Source organism: Gavia stellata, chromosome Z, assembly GCF_030936135.1.
Source record: "Gavia stellata isolate bGavSte3 chromosome Z, bGavSte3.hap2, whole genome shotgun sequence".
NCBI lineage: Eukaryota > Metazoa > Chordata > Aves > Gaviiformes > Gaviidae > Gavia > Gavia stellata.
The window spans coordinates 45246659-45263625 of NC_082637.1; the positions used below are offsets into that span (position 1 = coordinate 45246659).

At 40.8% G+C, this 16967-nt stretch overlaps 1 protein-coding gene across 1 annotated transcript in view; it reads right to left on the minus strand.

Annotated features, from left to right (window-relative positions):
• KIF27 (kinesin family member 27) overlaps positions 1–16967 on the minus strand; it is a 29463-nt gene that overhangs the window by 9420 nt on the left and 3076 nt on the right. The window contains exons 3-9 of the mRNA XM_059833862.1: positions 15185–16143; positions 7216–7359; positions 4636–4842; positions 3906–4081; positions 3393–3526; positions 2687–2842; positions 281–486 (exon numbers count right to left, since the gene is read on the minus strand). Of these exons, the coding sequence (XP_059689845.1) occupies positions 281–486; positions 2687–2842; positions 3393–3526; positions 3906–4081; positions 4636–4842; positions 7216–7359; positions 15185–16143 (1982 nt within the window). The remainder of the gene's footprint in view (positions 1–280; positions 487–2686; positions 2843–3392; positions 3527–3905; positions 4082–4635; positions 4843–7215; positions 7360–15184; positions 16144–16967) is intronic.

Below are 16967 nucleotides of genomic sequence, written 5' to 3' on the forward strand. Positions count from 1 at the left end.
AGTCTTCTTATGTAGGTTCTTGGTACTACATACAGTGGTGTATAAGCATCTTATATCACCTACTTCTTTCTTGGTTTCATATCTACGAAGAAAATACTGTATGTATCTAACCACATGTATGTTAAATAGCATTCTGAGTATAATAGTATTAAGTTTCCCATTAGGTACTTCAACCAGCTTCCGATGTGTAAAACTAGTGAGAGTTTTACAAGCAGTGTTAAGGTTCAAAGGTGATAGTGAGACAGAGATTTGCAAATCTTAATGGTCAGATCAGAAATACCTGCACTTTCAACTTAGCTGCATCCATCTTCTTCCGGAACTCTTTTTGTAACCTGACTTTCTCAGGAATGTCTCTCAGCTCCTTACTCTCCAGCTCCTGAAGCTGCTTTTGTGTTTCAGCCAGTTCCATTTTGGCCTGCTCAGATTCTTGCTCCAGTTTTGTTATCTTCAAAGAATATTGCCTGCTTACAGACTGAGCATCTTTACCTTAAAGACACCATATCCAAATAGTTTAAAAACAGCAGAATAATCACTTGAAATGTAATACATAATTCTGTAGTTAAATCATTACTTACGTCAGTCTGGCTAAACAAATAATTTCTGAGACATTTTCCAACCCTAAAGGAACATACAGTTCCTTTCTAATTCTGAAATAGAGATAAAGGAAGGAGTCTTAAATCTGAATTCTTCATAAGTCACCTGATGTCACCAAATAAAATGCCATCTGAGTGCCAAATAAAGTGAAATTCTTCTGCCTACTGTAGTTTTTGCCAAAATGGCTCGCCTGTATTTCATAAATTTTGCTTTTTCCAGAAGAATATGCCATTTATTTATTACTCAGCTTTCAGCTTAATAATCAGTAAACAACTTTGTATTGTGTTTCTACTCTCTGACTTGCCCTGTTTGAGTAATCTTTCCCAAAGTACTATTTTTGGGGGCACAGAATCTTTCTCAGTGCCAAAAGACAACCCAAAGAGAAGGTATGCACAGGAGAAGAGTGTGATTGAAGGGGCTGAGCAAAGAGATCCTTACTGTCATCATAAGGCTAGCTTCTGGCAGGCATATATATACCAGCACAGATGTGTAAGGGATGTAGGCTAACAGGGACACTGACCTTTTCCCTCATCCGCTTCTGACTCCTGCTTCTTTACTGCAGTGCTGGGAATGCTTACATTCCCAGCACAGTGATGTATCTTCTCTCCTATCCCAGACACCATGCGACAAATTGTATTGTGTTTGTGTGTCAAGGCTTTGGTAGCAGGGGGGGCTACAGGGGTGACTTCTGTGAGAAGCTGCTAGAAGCTTCCCCTATGTCTGACAGAGCCAATGCCAGCGGACTCCAGGACGGATCTGCCACTGGCTAAGGCTGAGCTAATCAGCAACAGTGGTAGCGCCTCTGTGATAACATATTTAAGAAGGTGGGGAAAAAACTGGGATGAGGCAGCCGGAGAAGAGAGGATTGAGAATCTGTGAGAGAAACAACTCTGCAGACACCAAGGTCAGGGAAGAAGGAGGGGGAGGAGGTGCTCCAGGCATCAGAACAGATTCCCCAGCAGCCCGTGGAGAAGACCATGGTGAGGCAGGCTGTGCCCCTGCAGCCCATGGAGGTCCACGGTGGAGCAGATATCCACCTGCAGCCCATGGAGGACCCCATGCCAGAGCAGGTGGATGCCTGAAGGAGGCTGTGATCCTGTGGGAGGCCCATGCTGGAGCAGGCTCCTGGCAGGACCTGTGGAGCCGTGGAGAGAGGAGCCCACGCTGGAGCAGGTTTGCTGGCAGGACTTGCAATCCCACGGGGGACCCACACTGGAACAGTCTGTTCCTGAAGGACTGCACCCCGTGGAATGGACCCATGCTGGAGCAGTTCGTGAAGAACTGCAGCCCGTGGGAAGAACCCGCTTTGGAGAAGTTCGTGGAGGACTGTCTCCTGTGGGAGGGACCCCACGCTGGAGCAGGGGAAGAGTGTGAGGAGGAAGGAGCGGCAGAAACAATGTGTGATGAACTGACCGCAACCCCCATTCCCCGTCCCCCTGCGCCGCTCGTGGGGGGAAGAGGTAGAAAAATCAGGAGTGAAGTTGAGCCCGGGAAGAAGGGAGGGGTGGGGGGAAGGTGTTGGTTTTTTAAGATTTGGCTTTACTTCTCATTATCCTACTCTGATTTTGAATGGTAATAAATTAAACTAATTGCCCCAAGTCAAGTCTATTTTGCCCATGATGGTAATTGGTGAGTGATCTCCCTGTGTCCTTATCTCGACCTACGAGCCTTTTCCTCATATTTTCTCTCTCCTGTCCAGCTGAGGAAGGGGAGTGAGTGAGCGGCTGTGTGGTGATTAGTCCGGCTGGGCTTAAACCACGACACAAATACATGTCCATGAAGAGATCAGTAGCACTAAGCATACATGAAAAATTACACTATTGGTGGATAAAAGCAATAATCAGCAAAGCACAAAAAATATTTAACAAATATATCTGCATATCATAGCAGAATAGGCTGTAATCAAAATTTACAGCCCTCAGTGCAGTCACAGCAAGTAATTAATGAAAGTTACGAATCCTTAAGTTATTAAAAGCATTCTTGCGTAAGATAATTACATAAAAACTAAGACATGCAGGACTTCAGAAGTTTTGTGCCTTTTCTTTTGTTCCTGAACTTCTTCATTCTAATTTGCCCTACAGTAGCCAGTTACCTGTTCTTACTAATTCCTTAAGAAGTTCCTCTTTCATTTTGATGTTAAGTGCAAGTTCTCTCATTTTTTGCTCAGCCTCAGTGAGTCTCAACTCTGAATTCTTTAACTTCTGCATGTTAAAAACATGACTTTTCTGGAGGCTGTCCATCTCTTCACCTTGAAAGAAAACAAAGCAATATGGAGATAAAAAACTGGAATAAACTCTGTATCCAAAAGATAGTGCTCTGGAACATGGTATGTGTCGAGTTCTTCCACATGAAGTAAAAGAATCAAAAGGAGAGACTATCACAGAGTCTTTTCCCTGCCATGTGTCTGAACAGGAAAAGAAAGGATGGCATGCTATAGCATTTCAAGATCCTAAGTGGGAGGAAAAATATTCCTGAAACCATTTCAGTGCATCTCTGATAAAATAACAGCATCTATTTTCTTTCACTGAAGCAGTACTACCGATTTATGTCTAAACAGCTTTTTGATGTGTGATGTGCTTTCTGGCTAATAACTATTGCTTAAACATTAAGGTCACTGACATCAGTTTCAGAAAGGGGAAGAAGAAGAGAATCTTGAAAGCCTACACTGAACTATAATTAAAAAAAAATATTTGTATTAAATACAAATAATTTGCTGGGAAAAGTAATTACATGTGCTAAAGACATTGTTTTATATTCTGATACCGTAATAAGATTTGTGCTCATGACTTCCATTTTACCTGTGGTTGTGTCAGTCTGTAGCGCAGATTTGTTGAAGAAACCAGACTTGTCTACCTGACACTTCATGCCACTTAGGTCAGGAAGAAAGCACAGAGAAGCCTGTTTTCGTGTCCATGTTCGGTTTATGGAATGCCTAAGGAAGAATGAAAAACATGCTACATTCCAAACACACAGGGATTTTTTTTCTTTAAGCTTCATGCAAAGTACATGATCTTAACAGAGAAGAATCCCAAACTCATATAAGCATTTGCACTCTCTTTCCCATCTACCCCCCCCCCGCCCCCGCCCCGATCTTCATGGTAGATTCTGGCCCCAAAACAAGGATTATACAAGTCTTATTGAATCAAAAACCTACTGTTTTTAAACTTATTTTGTAATATGCCCAGCTGGTCCCATAAGTTTACCAGAAGTAATACCACAAATGGTCTCATATTATGGCAGGATTAGGCAGTAATACTACCTTTGCTATACATTTGTCTGTAGCAAAAATTAAAGAACAACAAAAAAATTACTTAAATGAGGTTTTCTTTTTGTGGCCTGTATTTTCTTCCTCTTCATCGCTCTGATCAGAGAGGTGGCAGTGAAGGACTTTATCCTGATCTTCTATGTTGCTCAGTATCATCTGGCTGCGAGCATGGAATTCTGCCATTACCCGGGCAATGGAGAAGGCAGCGGGGCTGGTATAGACCTGTCAAAAAGCACACAAAAAAAGCGATGGGTAAAAACACTTGCAACAATTTCACAATTCTTTACTGACATTTAAAAAACACTTCAATTTAAAAGTCTATCATCACCTGAGCTTGTAAGCAAAATTACAGAGGTTTTCTATAATAACTCTGAATACCTTTGCAACAAAAGGTTTGCAAGAGCTTAGAGCATTTGTTCCAAATGTGAAAGAAGGCACTGTTAGCAACCTATTATCCGATGTATTCAATATATTGGTAAGAATAATAATTCATTTTTGATAATGCTTCATATCTGAACCCTCAAAAACCCCAGGAAAACACCAGAAAAGACTACAGTTTTAGCACTTGTAACTGATAATTTTAAGCCTGAACATTTTGGACAATTGTGACATAGCATATGCTGCAAGACAGTAAAAAGTAATTTTTCAGAGTCTTCAATGGGAAGTTAAATAGCATCTGAGAAAGCCACCACCATTTGTCGTATCAAGTCTAATTATTGAACTACAACCATTACTAAGTAAAGGAAAAAAAAATGTTAAATTGGGGTAGACCTTACCTTTCGGGTGTCTGTCCCTGAAGGTGGGTGAAGGGAGTGTAGCAGATTTTTTGTGAGTGGGACACTATATGGCCTCCTTGCAGATGCCACAACAGCTGGCCTGTCTCCACAAGCACTTGAGAGGTCCGAAGTTTTCACTTCTGTAAACTTCTCTAATTTTTCTTTTAGCTGATCGATAAGCATTTGCTGTTCCACCATTTTCTCATTCTCATGGGGAAAAAACCCAAAGCAAAACTGTTGCTGATTATGAGCTCTGTATCATATTCACCATTTCTAAATGCCTTACAAAGGTCATGAATCTTGTAAATCACTCACTGACCCTAAATTCTTCTGCAGTGCACAGGCAAATTCTGCAACAAACTGAAAATTCTATGACATATCATTAATCTTACACACACCCCCCAACTCAAATAAATTTTAGACACACTTTTGTCCAGGAAGACCTATCCCAGGTAAGTTACATTAGCTTATCTAGGCATCTAGTGAAGAGTAGATGACATACTTATGAGCCCATGCTTGCTTTATATGTGTGCTTATGGAGAAATAAAATAGGAATTCAACAAAAATGTTCACATGAAACACATTAATTAAATATGTATACAGGCTTCCTCTTCCTCTTTGAGCAGTTCCACTTTAAAGATTATTTGTATTAATAAACATAACCATGTACATGATCCCCGGATCCCTTGTATGGGCTACTTCTTTTTTTGTACCCAGCCTCAACCTCTCTGGTAATACTAGTTTGGAGAACTTACTTATCTGCTTCTCCTACAGCAGTCTCATACATTGTTCAAAACTACTTATCTTACCTAAACTGATACATCCGTAAGGCCAAGATTATATCCATTTTCAACTCGATCTATTCCTTTCAATTCTTTTCAAAGTACCTTTAAAGTCTGGCCTAGCAACAACAGGGAAGTTGAAATATAGCTAGTGATAGTCAACTGAAACTATTCAATGAAAGATATTTTGCATTCTCTTACTTGGAATAATACATTTTTATTCATTCTTTATATCTTGTTTGCTTAGACTGCAAGTTCCTTCCAAACACACATAGACAATGCGTTGCAAATTGACATTTTGTTGGAATGTAACACATAATATTCCTGTGTCATAGGAAATAGAATATATATATGAATACCATATTTGTTATGATTTTGGAAGCAGTAAAGGCCAACTGATCCACCTTGAAGCTATTATTTAACCCTTTTAAGACTCTTTGTCCACGATACCCTTGTACATACAACCCCACAATGCAACACCTGTTACATCAATACTTATGTGTATAAAGATTTAATATCTCTCGTACATGCTACTTTTAAAGTTCTTATTCTATCATGTATCACTAAATTATATATTCCTGTGAATACAACTTAAAATATTTGACAGAAGTGTTTGCTTTTCATTACTCTACCTATTTTTTTATTATCTATTATACTTACCTTTTTTTACTAAAGTGGCAATTTAGTGGATTAAGTACCAAAATGGTGCCTGAGAGCTCTAAAGCTTCTCTCCTGTCTCTGATACTGAAACAATCATGATCATTTACCTACACCGTGACTGCTTCTGTTCAATACCTCTACCATGTATCCTCCTGAATTTATATAAGCATTATCTCAGTGTAACAAGTTGACATTATGCTGTACATGTTAAAAAAAAAATAAATCAATCTAGCCAGAGGTGACAGAAAAGAAAGAAAGTGACAGAGGGAAGAAAAAGATGATGACTAGTATACTTACCTTTTTCATTCATTGACTCTCCCCAAGCCATCAGCAAAGAAGAGGAAAAAGGAGAAAAAGTAGAATAAGGAGAAGAGTACTAGCTAGCTATGCTTATGCTTTTATCTTTTAAAAAGTCAGATAATAATTTACCTATCATCCACATGACAGGCAGCACCAGGAGAATATTAATTATTCTATTTATGGTCTCCTGAATCTTGAGATGTTATACATTTACTGCCCATCATAATTTCATTAGCAAGCACAAGATCTAGAGAAGGAAGGAGGCAAGCAGTGTTTCCTCTATGACACTCAGTTTTCTCTTACAGGAAATACTCAGAAAATTAGGATGAAATTCTGTCTTATAAAGTCAAAAGGGAACAATACTCTAGTTCTTAATAAAGCTATAACAAAATATGTTTCTATACAACCTTTCAATTAAAGCATTCTACAGGATCTTTATAGTCTTGTTTAGATTCTAAAGAATCTTCAAAGGCCTTTCAAATCCTAATTCATTAATCGACCTGAAACTACTTCGGAATAATACACATCTGGGGAGAGGGGTGCATGTTATGCTTTAGGAAGCATGGAGAGCGTGAATGATTCACCTCAAGTTATACAGGAAAGCTGAGGCACAGCTAGGCTAATACACAAACTTCAGGAATCACACTATTGTGCTTCATCCACTAGATGAACTCAACTCATTAAGTGATACAGCTATAATTCAAACAAAATGCCCATAAGATTGACAGGTAGTTATGCCCAAAAAAATCCTGAGCGACCTGTCTTGAAATAATGAATGCATTCATACAGCGGAACGATGGTTCAATACAGATATATAATGTGTACCAGAGGAAAATACCTGTAATCTATGTGTTTCTTGAGCCTTCTTTAAAGATTCCAGTTGTTCTTCATTTTCCTGTAGTAATGTCTTTATCTGATTCTGCAGCACCTGCAGTTCATGATCCTTCTGGCTAAATACTTCTTCATCCATAATTAAAGCCTGCTAGATAATAAAAGTAAAGTTCAGCTGGGGAAAAGGGAACGTTATTCTTGCAGTTGGAAATAAAAAACCCCCAACCCTCATTTGTTGTTAAAAGATGTGATCAGAACTGCGAAGTTTTGAGGTATGTACGGCAAATTGTCTAAGTGGTTATCTGTGGTTTCTACCAGTTATTTCTGCACTTCTCTTTCATCTATTGATTTTCTTTTGACAAGTTTCTTTCTTCCAAAGGGAATAATGTACCCGTAACCAAAGCTACTTTACTGAAGTAGATATCTAAATCCAATTATTCTCTTTAGGGTGTTGTGAGATGTAGCCACAAGATCTCAGCATGAACCATAAGACTAATACACTTCTCAAATGAAAAAACAAGGACAGCTGTCCTCGTTCTGCAACTCAGATAACAGGCTAAAGAGTAAAGAAACCATAAGAATGCTTCTTCAGATGTTCTTGTGGATAAATAATCCAATACCAATTGAAGGAGACTTCCAAATGTTGTTACTCTTCCAGAAAGCCTGTAGAAGCCAAATATGAAGTATGGAAACGTCATGTCTTATTGTTCTAAAACTGGATACTTCTATACCACTAGCTTACCTAAATCTTTCTTCCAAGAAAAGACAATTCTTAATAGCTTTTAAGAATGCACTGAAGAACATGATGTCTCTTTAGAGAACAGAACTTTTTCCAAAGTCTATGTACCAATGCAAATGTTTCTACTAAACGTAGTTGACAAGTGTATCCTGTCCCCCACTGGTGCTGTATCATTATGCAGAGTTGAGCCAACTACAGAAAAAAAAGAAGCTTGCACAGATGTTAGTATGGTGACAGAGTGGGGCAGGATGAAGTTACAGAAAACTAAATGGCATATTGTCCATATTGTATTAAACATACATAACTAAAATCAGAATCTATTTGCTCAGTTGTATTGGGTGTAGGCATCAAGGGTTTGGTGGGGGTGACTGCAGGGGTGGCGTCTGTGAGAAGAGACCAGGCTTGCCCCGTGCTGGACACAGCCGGTTCCAGATGACTCCAGTGGACCCACTGCAGGGCACCGCTGAGCCCCTCAACCGAAATAGTGGCACCTCTGTGATAACATATTTAAGAAAGAGCATAAAATACCAGACAGGCAGAAGAGGAGGGAACCAAGAGAGAAAGAGCAGAGGAAACACCAAGAGGAGGAGGTCCTTCTGGTGGAGCAGATACCCACACTGCAGCCTAAGGATGACCTGTGCTGGAGCAGATAGATATTCCTGAAAGAATTGCTGCCCATGCAGAGCCCATGCTGAATCAGAGGAAAGGTGAGAGGAGGAAAAAGCAGCAGGGACAAACCACTATGTACTGACCATAAACCACCCGCCTATGTCCTTGCACCACTCGGCAGTGAGCAACAGGAGTATGGAGTCAAGGAGCAAAGGTAAGCCTGGAAAGGGCGGGAGGAAAGGTGTTGTTTTAGTGTTTGTCTTTTTGTTCCCCACTACTCAAATAAGTAATTAGTATTTTTTTTAATTGGCAATAAATTAATTTTTCCTGAATTCAAGACTGTTTTTTAATTGGTAAGCAATCTCCCTGTCTTTATCTCAACCCACAAGCCTTCTCATTCCTGTTCTTCCTATTTTCTCTCCGTGAGTCCTGCTGATGGAGGGGTGAATGAATGGCTGGGTAGGAGTTTGGCTGTTAGCTATGGCTAACCCACTACGGCAGTATTTTTATTTTGTGTAAGAAAGACAGCATTATCCAGGCAATCATAGCTGTTAGCAAAGAATTATGTATGTATACACATGACTAGGTTCACTATTAGCTATTAAATCTGTCCATATGCAAGCCCTGCTCTAGACTCTGCACTGTCTCATTTATTTGAACCTGGGAAACAGAGGTTTAAAAAAAGCTACAGAAGAAAATCAAGAAGTAACAAAAAAGCTGTAATTTATGTGGATTGAGAACAAAGAAAGGACAGAATTTTTATATGCAATTGCCTGATAACAATCTACAGGCTTATCAGAGTTTGGTCTGCAAACTGAAAATGGGTGGATGTTATAAAATTCTAACTTGTTGGAGCACTGCCTCCTACTACAAGACAGACTCAGTTTAGTTTTTCTGAGCTGTTCATCTTACATCAGAACTTCATTCAGTTTCAAACTAGTGTAGAGGTATTTTAAGTAACAAAAATAATTTTTGTTTGATGCTCTGTTTATTGTACACTGATCCGCAGTATTTTGGATGTTTTGTCATTCATAGTCAACATTTTAACTCAATATACCCAAAATATCCACTTCCTAAATGTATAAGGCAATGTTCCCAAAAAGAATTATTTATCTGATCATGTATCAGTTCTTTGAGGAGACATTATCATGCTTGAGAACGCTGAGAGCTTTTCCATAGGTCATTGTCTAGCACTATTATCTGCCATCTGAGAAAGCTAATCAGAGCTATTGGCATGACAGGATCCTCATGGGACATCTGCATACTAAGAACCCCATATCTTGTTTTGAAGTTCTCAGCTAGAAAACTGTAAAGAAGCATGATGCCACCAAAAAGCAGAAAGCTGATATGTAACACAAAAGCAAGTGTTAGAAAAGTGATGAGACAGAGAAATCTGTAAATAGTTTGGAAACTCAGTTAGCTGAAGGCATGATAATGAAAAGGAGACGCAGGAGTTCTGGGTGAGGACATTGCTGAAGAAATACAGGTTAGGAAATTACTTAATGATAATAGATGAGGTACTTGCACTTCATAGTATTAGATAAACTAGTATGCCACATACACAGTATTAGATAATATTAGATGTAAGTTGCAAAACTTAGCCTATGGGTTATCTGTAAGTACACTGATATTTGTGAAAATATCTGCATTGTAGTTATATCCGTAATGCTTCTGACAGACTAATTTATTTGGCAGGATTCCAAACAATTTCCGAGTTTACAGGACAACTGAAAGTAGTTGTTGTGGGTTAACCCCCAGTAGGCAACTAAGCACACACAGCTGCTCGCTCACTCCCCTCTGCCAACCCCAGTGGGACAGGGGAAGAGCAAAGGAAGAGCAAAAGCAAGAAAACTTGTGAGTTGCAATAGCAATTGTTCAGTAAGTGAAGATGAAGTGGAAGAAGAGAGAAAGAAAACAAGACAAGTAATGCAAAGGCAATTAATGCAAAACCAATCACTCACCGCCTCCCACACGTAGCCTGATGCCCAGACAGCTCCTGAGCAAAAGACGGCTAACGAACCTAAGCCCTCCTCCTCTCCCTTTTTATTGCTGAGCATGTCATATGGCATGAAATATCTTTTTGGTTGATTTGGGTCATCTGCCTGGTTGTGCCCCCCTGCCCTCAGTTGCACCACCCAGTCTATTCACCGGGCTGGCAGAGGGAGAAACAGAGACAGCCTTGACCCTGTGCAAACATTGTTCAGCAAGACCTAAAACATTGGTGTGCTTTCAGCATTGTATTGGTCACAGATCTAAAACACAGCACCCTCTGAGCTGCTATGAAGAAAATTAACTCCATCCAAGCCAGACCCAGTACAATCTCCACTCCATATTCCATACCATTTATGTCATGCTCAAGTCCCACACTATCCAGTACAACCTCAGCAACCATACCCTCTCTCCTCTTTTGGTTTATACACAGATATCATTCCCTTAGTCTATGGGCCATTCCTGTAAAATATCCGCAAAATCTTGCTAAAATGACCACTGAGTTCATTTAGTCCATGCCTTGGGTTCTGTCTGTTATGGTGGTCACTCAGAACAGGAGAGGCATGTTGTGTTCGGTTATCAGACATCAAGACCAGCTCAGGCTGCGTCACTGCTGCACTTGCCTGGCTTTTTGCAAGGCTTGCTTTTTGTTGGTTTAGGTGATTCCTGCTGTAGTACTTCCTAAAATATGCAACTCAAATCATGGGTTATTTTCCCACAAGGTTAAATCTCTTGAGGTACACCTCAGATTTCCCTATCCTCACGCATTACCCACCAAGTGTACCTGGATCCTTGAGCAAAAGCAGTCCGAAAAACAGGTTTGCCTCTTCCTGAGAGAGGAACAACCCATGCTGTCTTTCCCAGCCAGTTCTCTACACGCATTACAGGGACCTTATCTCTTTCTACAATACAGAGGGGTTCTGTTTGGGCAGGTCCAGGCTGGTTAGCTAATGCTCTGGTATTAATTAGCCAAGTGCCTTCTGCTAAATTTGCATCCCACTGCTGACATGTCCCAGTGCCCATTGCTTTCAGTATAGTCTTTAACAGTCCATTGTATCGCTCAATCTTTCTGAAGGCTTGTGTGATAGGGAACATGATACACCTGATCAATGCCATATTTCTTGGTCAGGTGCTTATGAGATGGTTTCAGAAATGAGTCCCATTGTCTGACTCAATTCTTCCTGGGTACCATGTCACCACAGAACTTGCTTTTCAAGGCCCAGGACAGTGTTTCGGGTGGTGGTATGGGTACCATATGGTGTTTTGGGTCGTGGTATGGGTACTGTACTGCCCACTTTTCTTGTTCTATAATATCTAGGGACAGCTGGATGGCTTTCACTTCCGCACATTGACTCTATTCACCTTTCCCTTCAGCAGTTCCTGCAACTTGTCATGTGGGACTCCACACAACAGTTTTCCACCTCCAGTGGTTTCCCACAATATGACAGGACCCATCAGTAAACAGAGCATATTGTTTCTCATTTGCTGATAATTTATTATAGTAAGGCCTCTTCAGCATGAGTCACTTCCTTGGACAATGCTCCGAAGTCTCTTCTTTCTGGCTAGTGCATGATCTCTTGCAGGATTCCAGAGCCCTTGGGGTTCCCCATTCAGGCCCACGGTGTGATTAGCGCTACTCACTTACTCCACATAGCATTGGTTGCATGATGGGTAGAGTGACATGGACAATAATCAGGCCCCCAAAGATCTGAATGGCATACAGCGCACATGGTCTGTGTGGCAGAAGTCTGTACAGAACGCACCGATTTCACACGCCAGCAACCTAGCAGGGATGGATTGGGCTGACATCGAGGTACCAACTTTGTATAGACTGGTCTGCCAGCTCCTTTGATTCAAAGAGAATCTCTATTTCCCCTCCCTCCTATGAGCCTGCATCTCAGCTGTGGAAAGACTGTTCCACAAGGTCTGGCAACTTGAAGAGAACGTGGATAATCTCACTCCCTCCTTGCCCCTGCAGGCCAGCACCTCAGCTACCACAAGTCAGCCTTTCTCTGCTCAAAGGAAAGGGAAACGTGGGCACATGCTGTGTGTCACCCTGTGGTTCTTCTGTCTGCGTGACTGTGGGGAGGATATGAGGAAGTGGGACAGTGCACCTACCTTGGTCTTGGAAGTCTGTGTACCTGAATTGTGGGAAAAAGCAGCTGTTAAAAAGGGTCCTTCCAGGAAGATGACTGCTCCAGTTGCTGTTGAGCAATTTTCAAGATGCAACAGGTGGACTGAGGACCCCTCTCCTCTTTCTGATACTGATTCAATGGACTTATGTCCATGTGGGTTTGAACCATGGCTAACTCCCTCAGACACTGGATGCCTTCTTCTGTGGTAGTCCACTTGCCTCACTTGGCTACAATATCTTCCTTAAGAAGGCCCTTGTCTTCACACTTGATAAAAGCCACTTCTGGAGGCTGTGGGTGGCTACCCCTCTTCCCATCCTTCTGTCAATCCCACAGTCCCTAGCAATGGATCCCAGCTGCTGTGCTTCCCCACCTTCCAGTTCCAGACTGTTAGCCCTACTATCCCATCACTGGAGCAACCAGGTAGCAATTTGCTCATCTTGCTGATGGACAAAATCTTTCTGCCTATCTTGCAGCTTGGTCATGTATAGGGACCGGGTAGTTCCCACCTCTTACAATTTTTATCATTTTCCTCCCCATATTGCTGCAGAATAGGCTGCCTCTTCTGATTCTTCTCTCCCCCTCTCAGGAGGAGCTGCTACTTCTCTTATTAACTGAGTTAACCTCTGCTTCCACTGTTTCGTCTTGACTATAGGAGCAACTATTACAGTTGCAGGTTCAGTCTCTGGTTTAGTGTCCGTTTGTGTGGCCTCAGAGCAAGAGACCTTCTCAGTGCTCGTTTGTGGGCTCTTGGGTCAGAAGACCCTCTTGCATCTCTGAGGGCACTGGACAGTGGTTTGATAGGCATGAGCCAGGTCCCAACACAGCCTTATAAGTCACTATGTCTCACCTCCCCTCCTTCAAATGGTGTATTAGTTTGACGGGTTTACAAGCCTGTTCAGGTGTGAAATCCCAAGCTATCAGAGACAATAACGGCCCTACGCACCTGTCCAACTCTTTCCATACACCCTGCCACCCCAGGGATCAATTGTCTTAGAGCATGTTCCTGTGCAGCATGCCCAATTAGTTGTTTAACCTTATGAAAAATAATGAAAATCAGGATCACAACACACACCAGTATGAACAGTCTGATTACATGAGGATATTGAAGGAACTGAGGAGCCATTACATCAAGGCTATAAAAACCTATCCTGGAGGAGAGAAAGGAATAGGTGCCATTCTTTCCTCTCTCCACAAAAGGTCTCTCACAGGAGAAAAGGTGAAAGGCATAGTTGCCAGTTTTGTCCATGAGATGGTTCTTGGAGTACTGGGACACCAGCTCTGTAAGACCTAGATACCAGATTAGGCTGAAAGCCAGTGGTTTTATCATAGCTCTCCCAAGCAAAGGAAAACAAAGTGATAAACAACACACTAAACAGCAAAATCTGAAAACAGTCATTAATGATTCTTGCAGTTTGTTGTATAGCTAGAAAGGAATCAAGCATCAGAATATTCAAGGAAACACAAAGTCAGCACTGAAAGTAAATATGCCAGCATCACGATCTGCAACAGCCACTCAAATAACAACTGAACTAAACAGGTGTAACAGCTAGAAATTTGATCCAGCACACTCTAGTCAAATCTGTTATTATCTCGAAGGCCTTGAGCCCCATGTTGGGTGCCAAAAATGACTGTTGTGGGCTAACCCCAGCAGGCAGCTAAGCACACAGAGCCGCTTGTTCATTTCCCCCCGGCAACCCCAGTGAAATGGGGGAAGAGCAAAGGAAGAGTAAAAGCAAGAAAACTTGCGGGTCGAGATAGAGATTGTTCAGTAAGTAAAGGTGAAGTGGAGAGAAAGAAAAGAAAATAAATGATTCAAAGGCAATCACTCACCACCTCCCACGGCTGACTGATGCCCAGACAGTTCCCAGGCAAAATATGGCTAACCTCCCTAAACCTCCTCCTCTGCCTTTTAATTGCTGCACATGTTATATGGCATGAAATATCTTTTTGGTTAGTTTGGGTCATCTGCTTGGTTGTGTGTGTCTGTCCCGAACCTTCTGTGCACCCCCCAATCTATTCACTGGGGGCAGAGGCAGAAACAGAGAAGGCCTGATGCTGTGCAAACAGTGTTCAGCGTGATCTAAAATGTTAGTGTGTTACCGGCATTGTATTGGTCACAAATCTAAAACACAGCACCCTATTAGTTGCTATGAAGAAAATTAACTCCATCCCAGCCAAATCTAGCACATTAGCTTAGCTAAAAACAAAAATCTAACAGATAAACCAGCTCAGCCTCAGAAACTTGAAACTGAGTAGCCAAAATATAACATTACTTTACCTATCTCTGTCATGATTAAGATGATTGTCTATTCAATCATCCGTTAAAATAAAGCTATTTCCCAAGGATTAGACAAACAAAATTACAGAAGATTGTGAATTAAATTTAAACTGTCAAATTAAATACAGGTAAGCGTAACAGTTTTACATCTTTTGAAACTGAATTCAAGTTTTAGCAGACTGCTCTTTCATATAGTTATTTAAACCATCAACTTATAATTAAATACCTGGCATTTCTTTAGTTCCCTCTTTAGCTGAAGAATTGTGATGTGATGTGGCTCTTGGCTGGTCCCAGTCCCTGTGTCACTTTCCTGCATGGTGAGAGCTTCCTTCCTTACTTCCTGTACCATAGTGATCCAGCTCTGCAACCTGTCCCGCTGACTTCTTTTTAAGCTAACATCATAATTCAAATCAACCAGAAATGGGAAGGCTTCATCTACACAGTTTCTATAACTGAAACATTGAACCTGAAGCCGGGTGAGCTGCTCCTCAAGTGAACTTATACGAGTTCTTTCTTGATTTAAGTTGTGTGAACATTGATTACTGACTTGCTGGTTCTGCAAAGCTTCTCGAAGCAATCTGATTTCAAGTTCCATTTCATCAATCCGGTCTTGATCGGGGTTGTAATTTACAACTGGTTTATTTCTAATGTTTTTGGCTCTGTTGGCATATTTGAGGGAATTTAAAGATTCATCAAAGTCTGATGAGGATGGACTTATACATGTTATCATGACAGTCTTGGCATTTCCTCCAAGGGAGTCTTTCAGAATACGAGTGATTTTAGCATCCCTGTACGGAATATGTACGCTTTTTCTTTTTGGGTCTCCAAGGGCACTGATGACATTTCCCAAAGCCAACAGACCACTATTGATCTGAATTGATTCTTTGAAGCGTTCACCAGTATTTCCAGTCTTTGTCACCCTCTCTGATCCTGCCAAATCCACAAAATGAAACTTTGAAGCAATCATCTGGACTGATTTCCAAGATGAATCCTGGTCAGCATCAGTATTTTTCTGAGACTCTGCAGGTTGTTTCTGACAAATACTGATGGTAAAAATGGCGTGAGATCGACTAGAGTGCTCATTCATTTGTGTTGTGCCTGTGTGACGAGCTGCATTGCCACTTTCCAGCAGGCTTACCACTTCATCTGCACATTCTACTTGGAATTCCTTAGCACCGACAATCACTTCAAACACCAAACCAAAGAAAGTAGGAATAATTTAATGAATTCTAAACTCTTCAGGAAATGTTTACAGCAATTAGGAACAGTCAAACTATAAACACAAATTAGAGACGTATACAAGCCTGCATTATTATGAGGTCATAGCACATAGCTATAGAAAAATAAGACATCGATATGTGAAAAGCATGAGGTAAAACACATCTGAAACCTGCAGATATTTAGTATATGGGTGTACTGTGTCATAGCATTTGAAACAGTATCTTAAAGACAATACACAGCTTTACTCATTTGCACATTGCCATATGCAGTTTGCAATCTAGTGCTATCTAGAAAAAGTATGAGCAAAGTCAGCTCAAAGGATATTTTGCCAGTTAAAAAAAAAGGACTAAAAAGAAAAAAGCTTGTAGTAGAAATGATTCCTAGCCTATGGTAAGAACAGAATTTCTATTCTATATAGCTCAAGTATTTGGGCCTTTTGGACAGGTATCTATTAGTAGTCTAATAATGTGGAAGTGTACTTCTACAAAGTACTCCTACCAAGCATATTTTTTGTCCTTTGTTTTAATGAAGGATGGAAAATATCCTAGCACAATCAACTGAAGCTGACTCAAACTGTGCTGAAGAAGAGAAATAGTTTAAAATACATTGAAGCAATGAAGCAATAATATTGTCTGCAAGATTTGTGCTAATTTAGTGCCTTCTTCCAGCTACAGACAAGAAAGACATGCCAGCTCAATGCAACAGTATATTACCATTAGAGCAAACACAACAATTAGAATATAAAAAATAAAGAAAAAAAAAAAAAACCAAACCAGATTATACAGTTT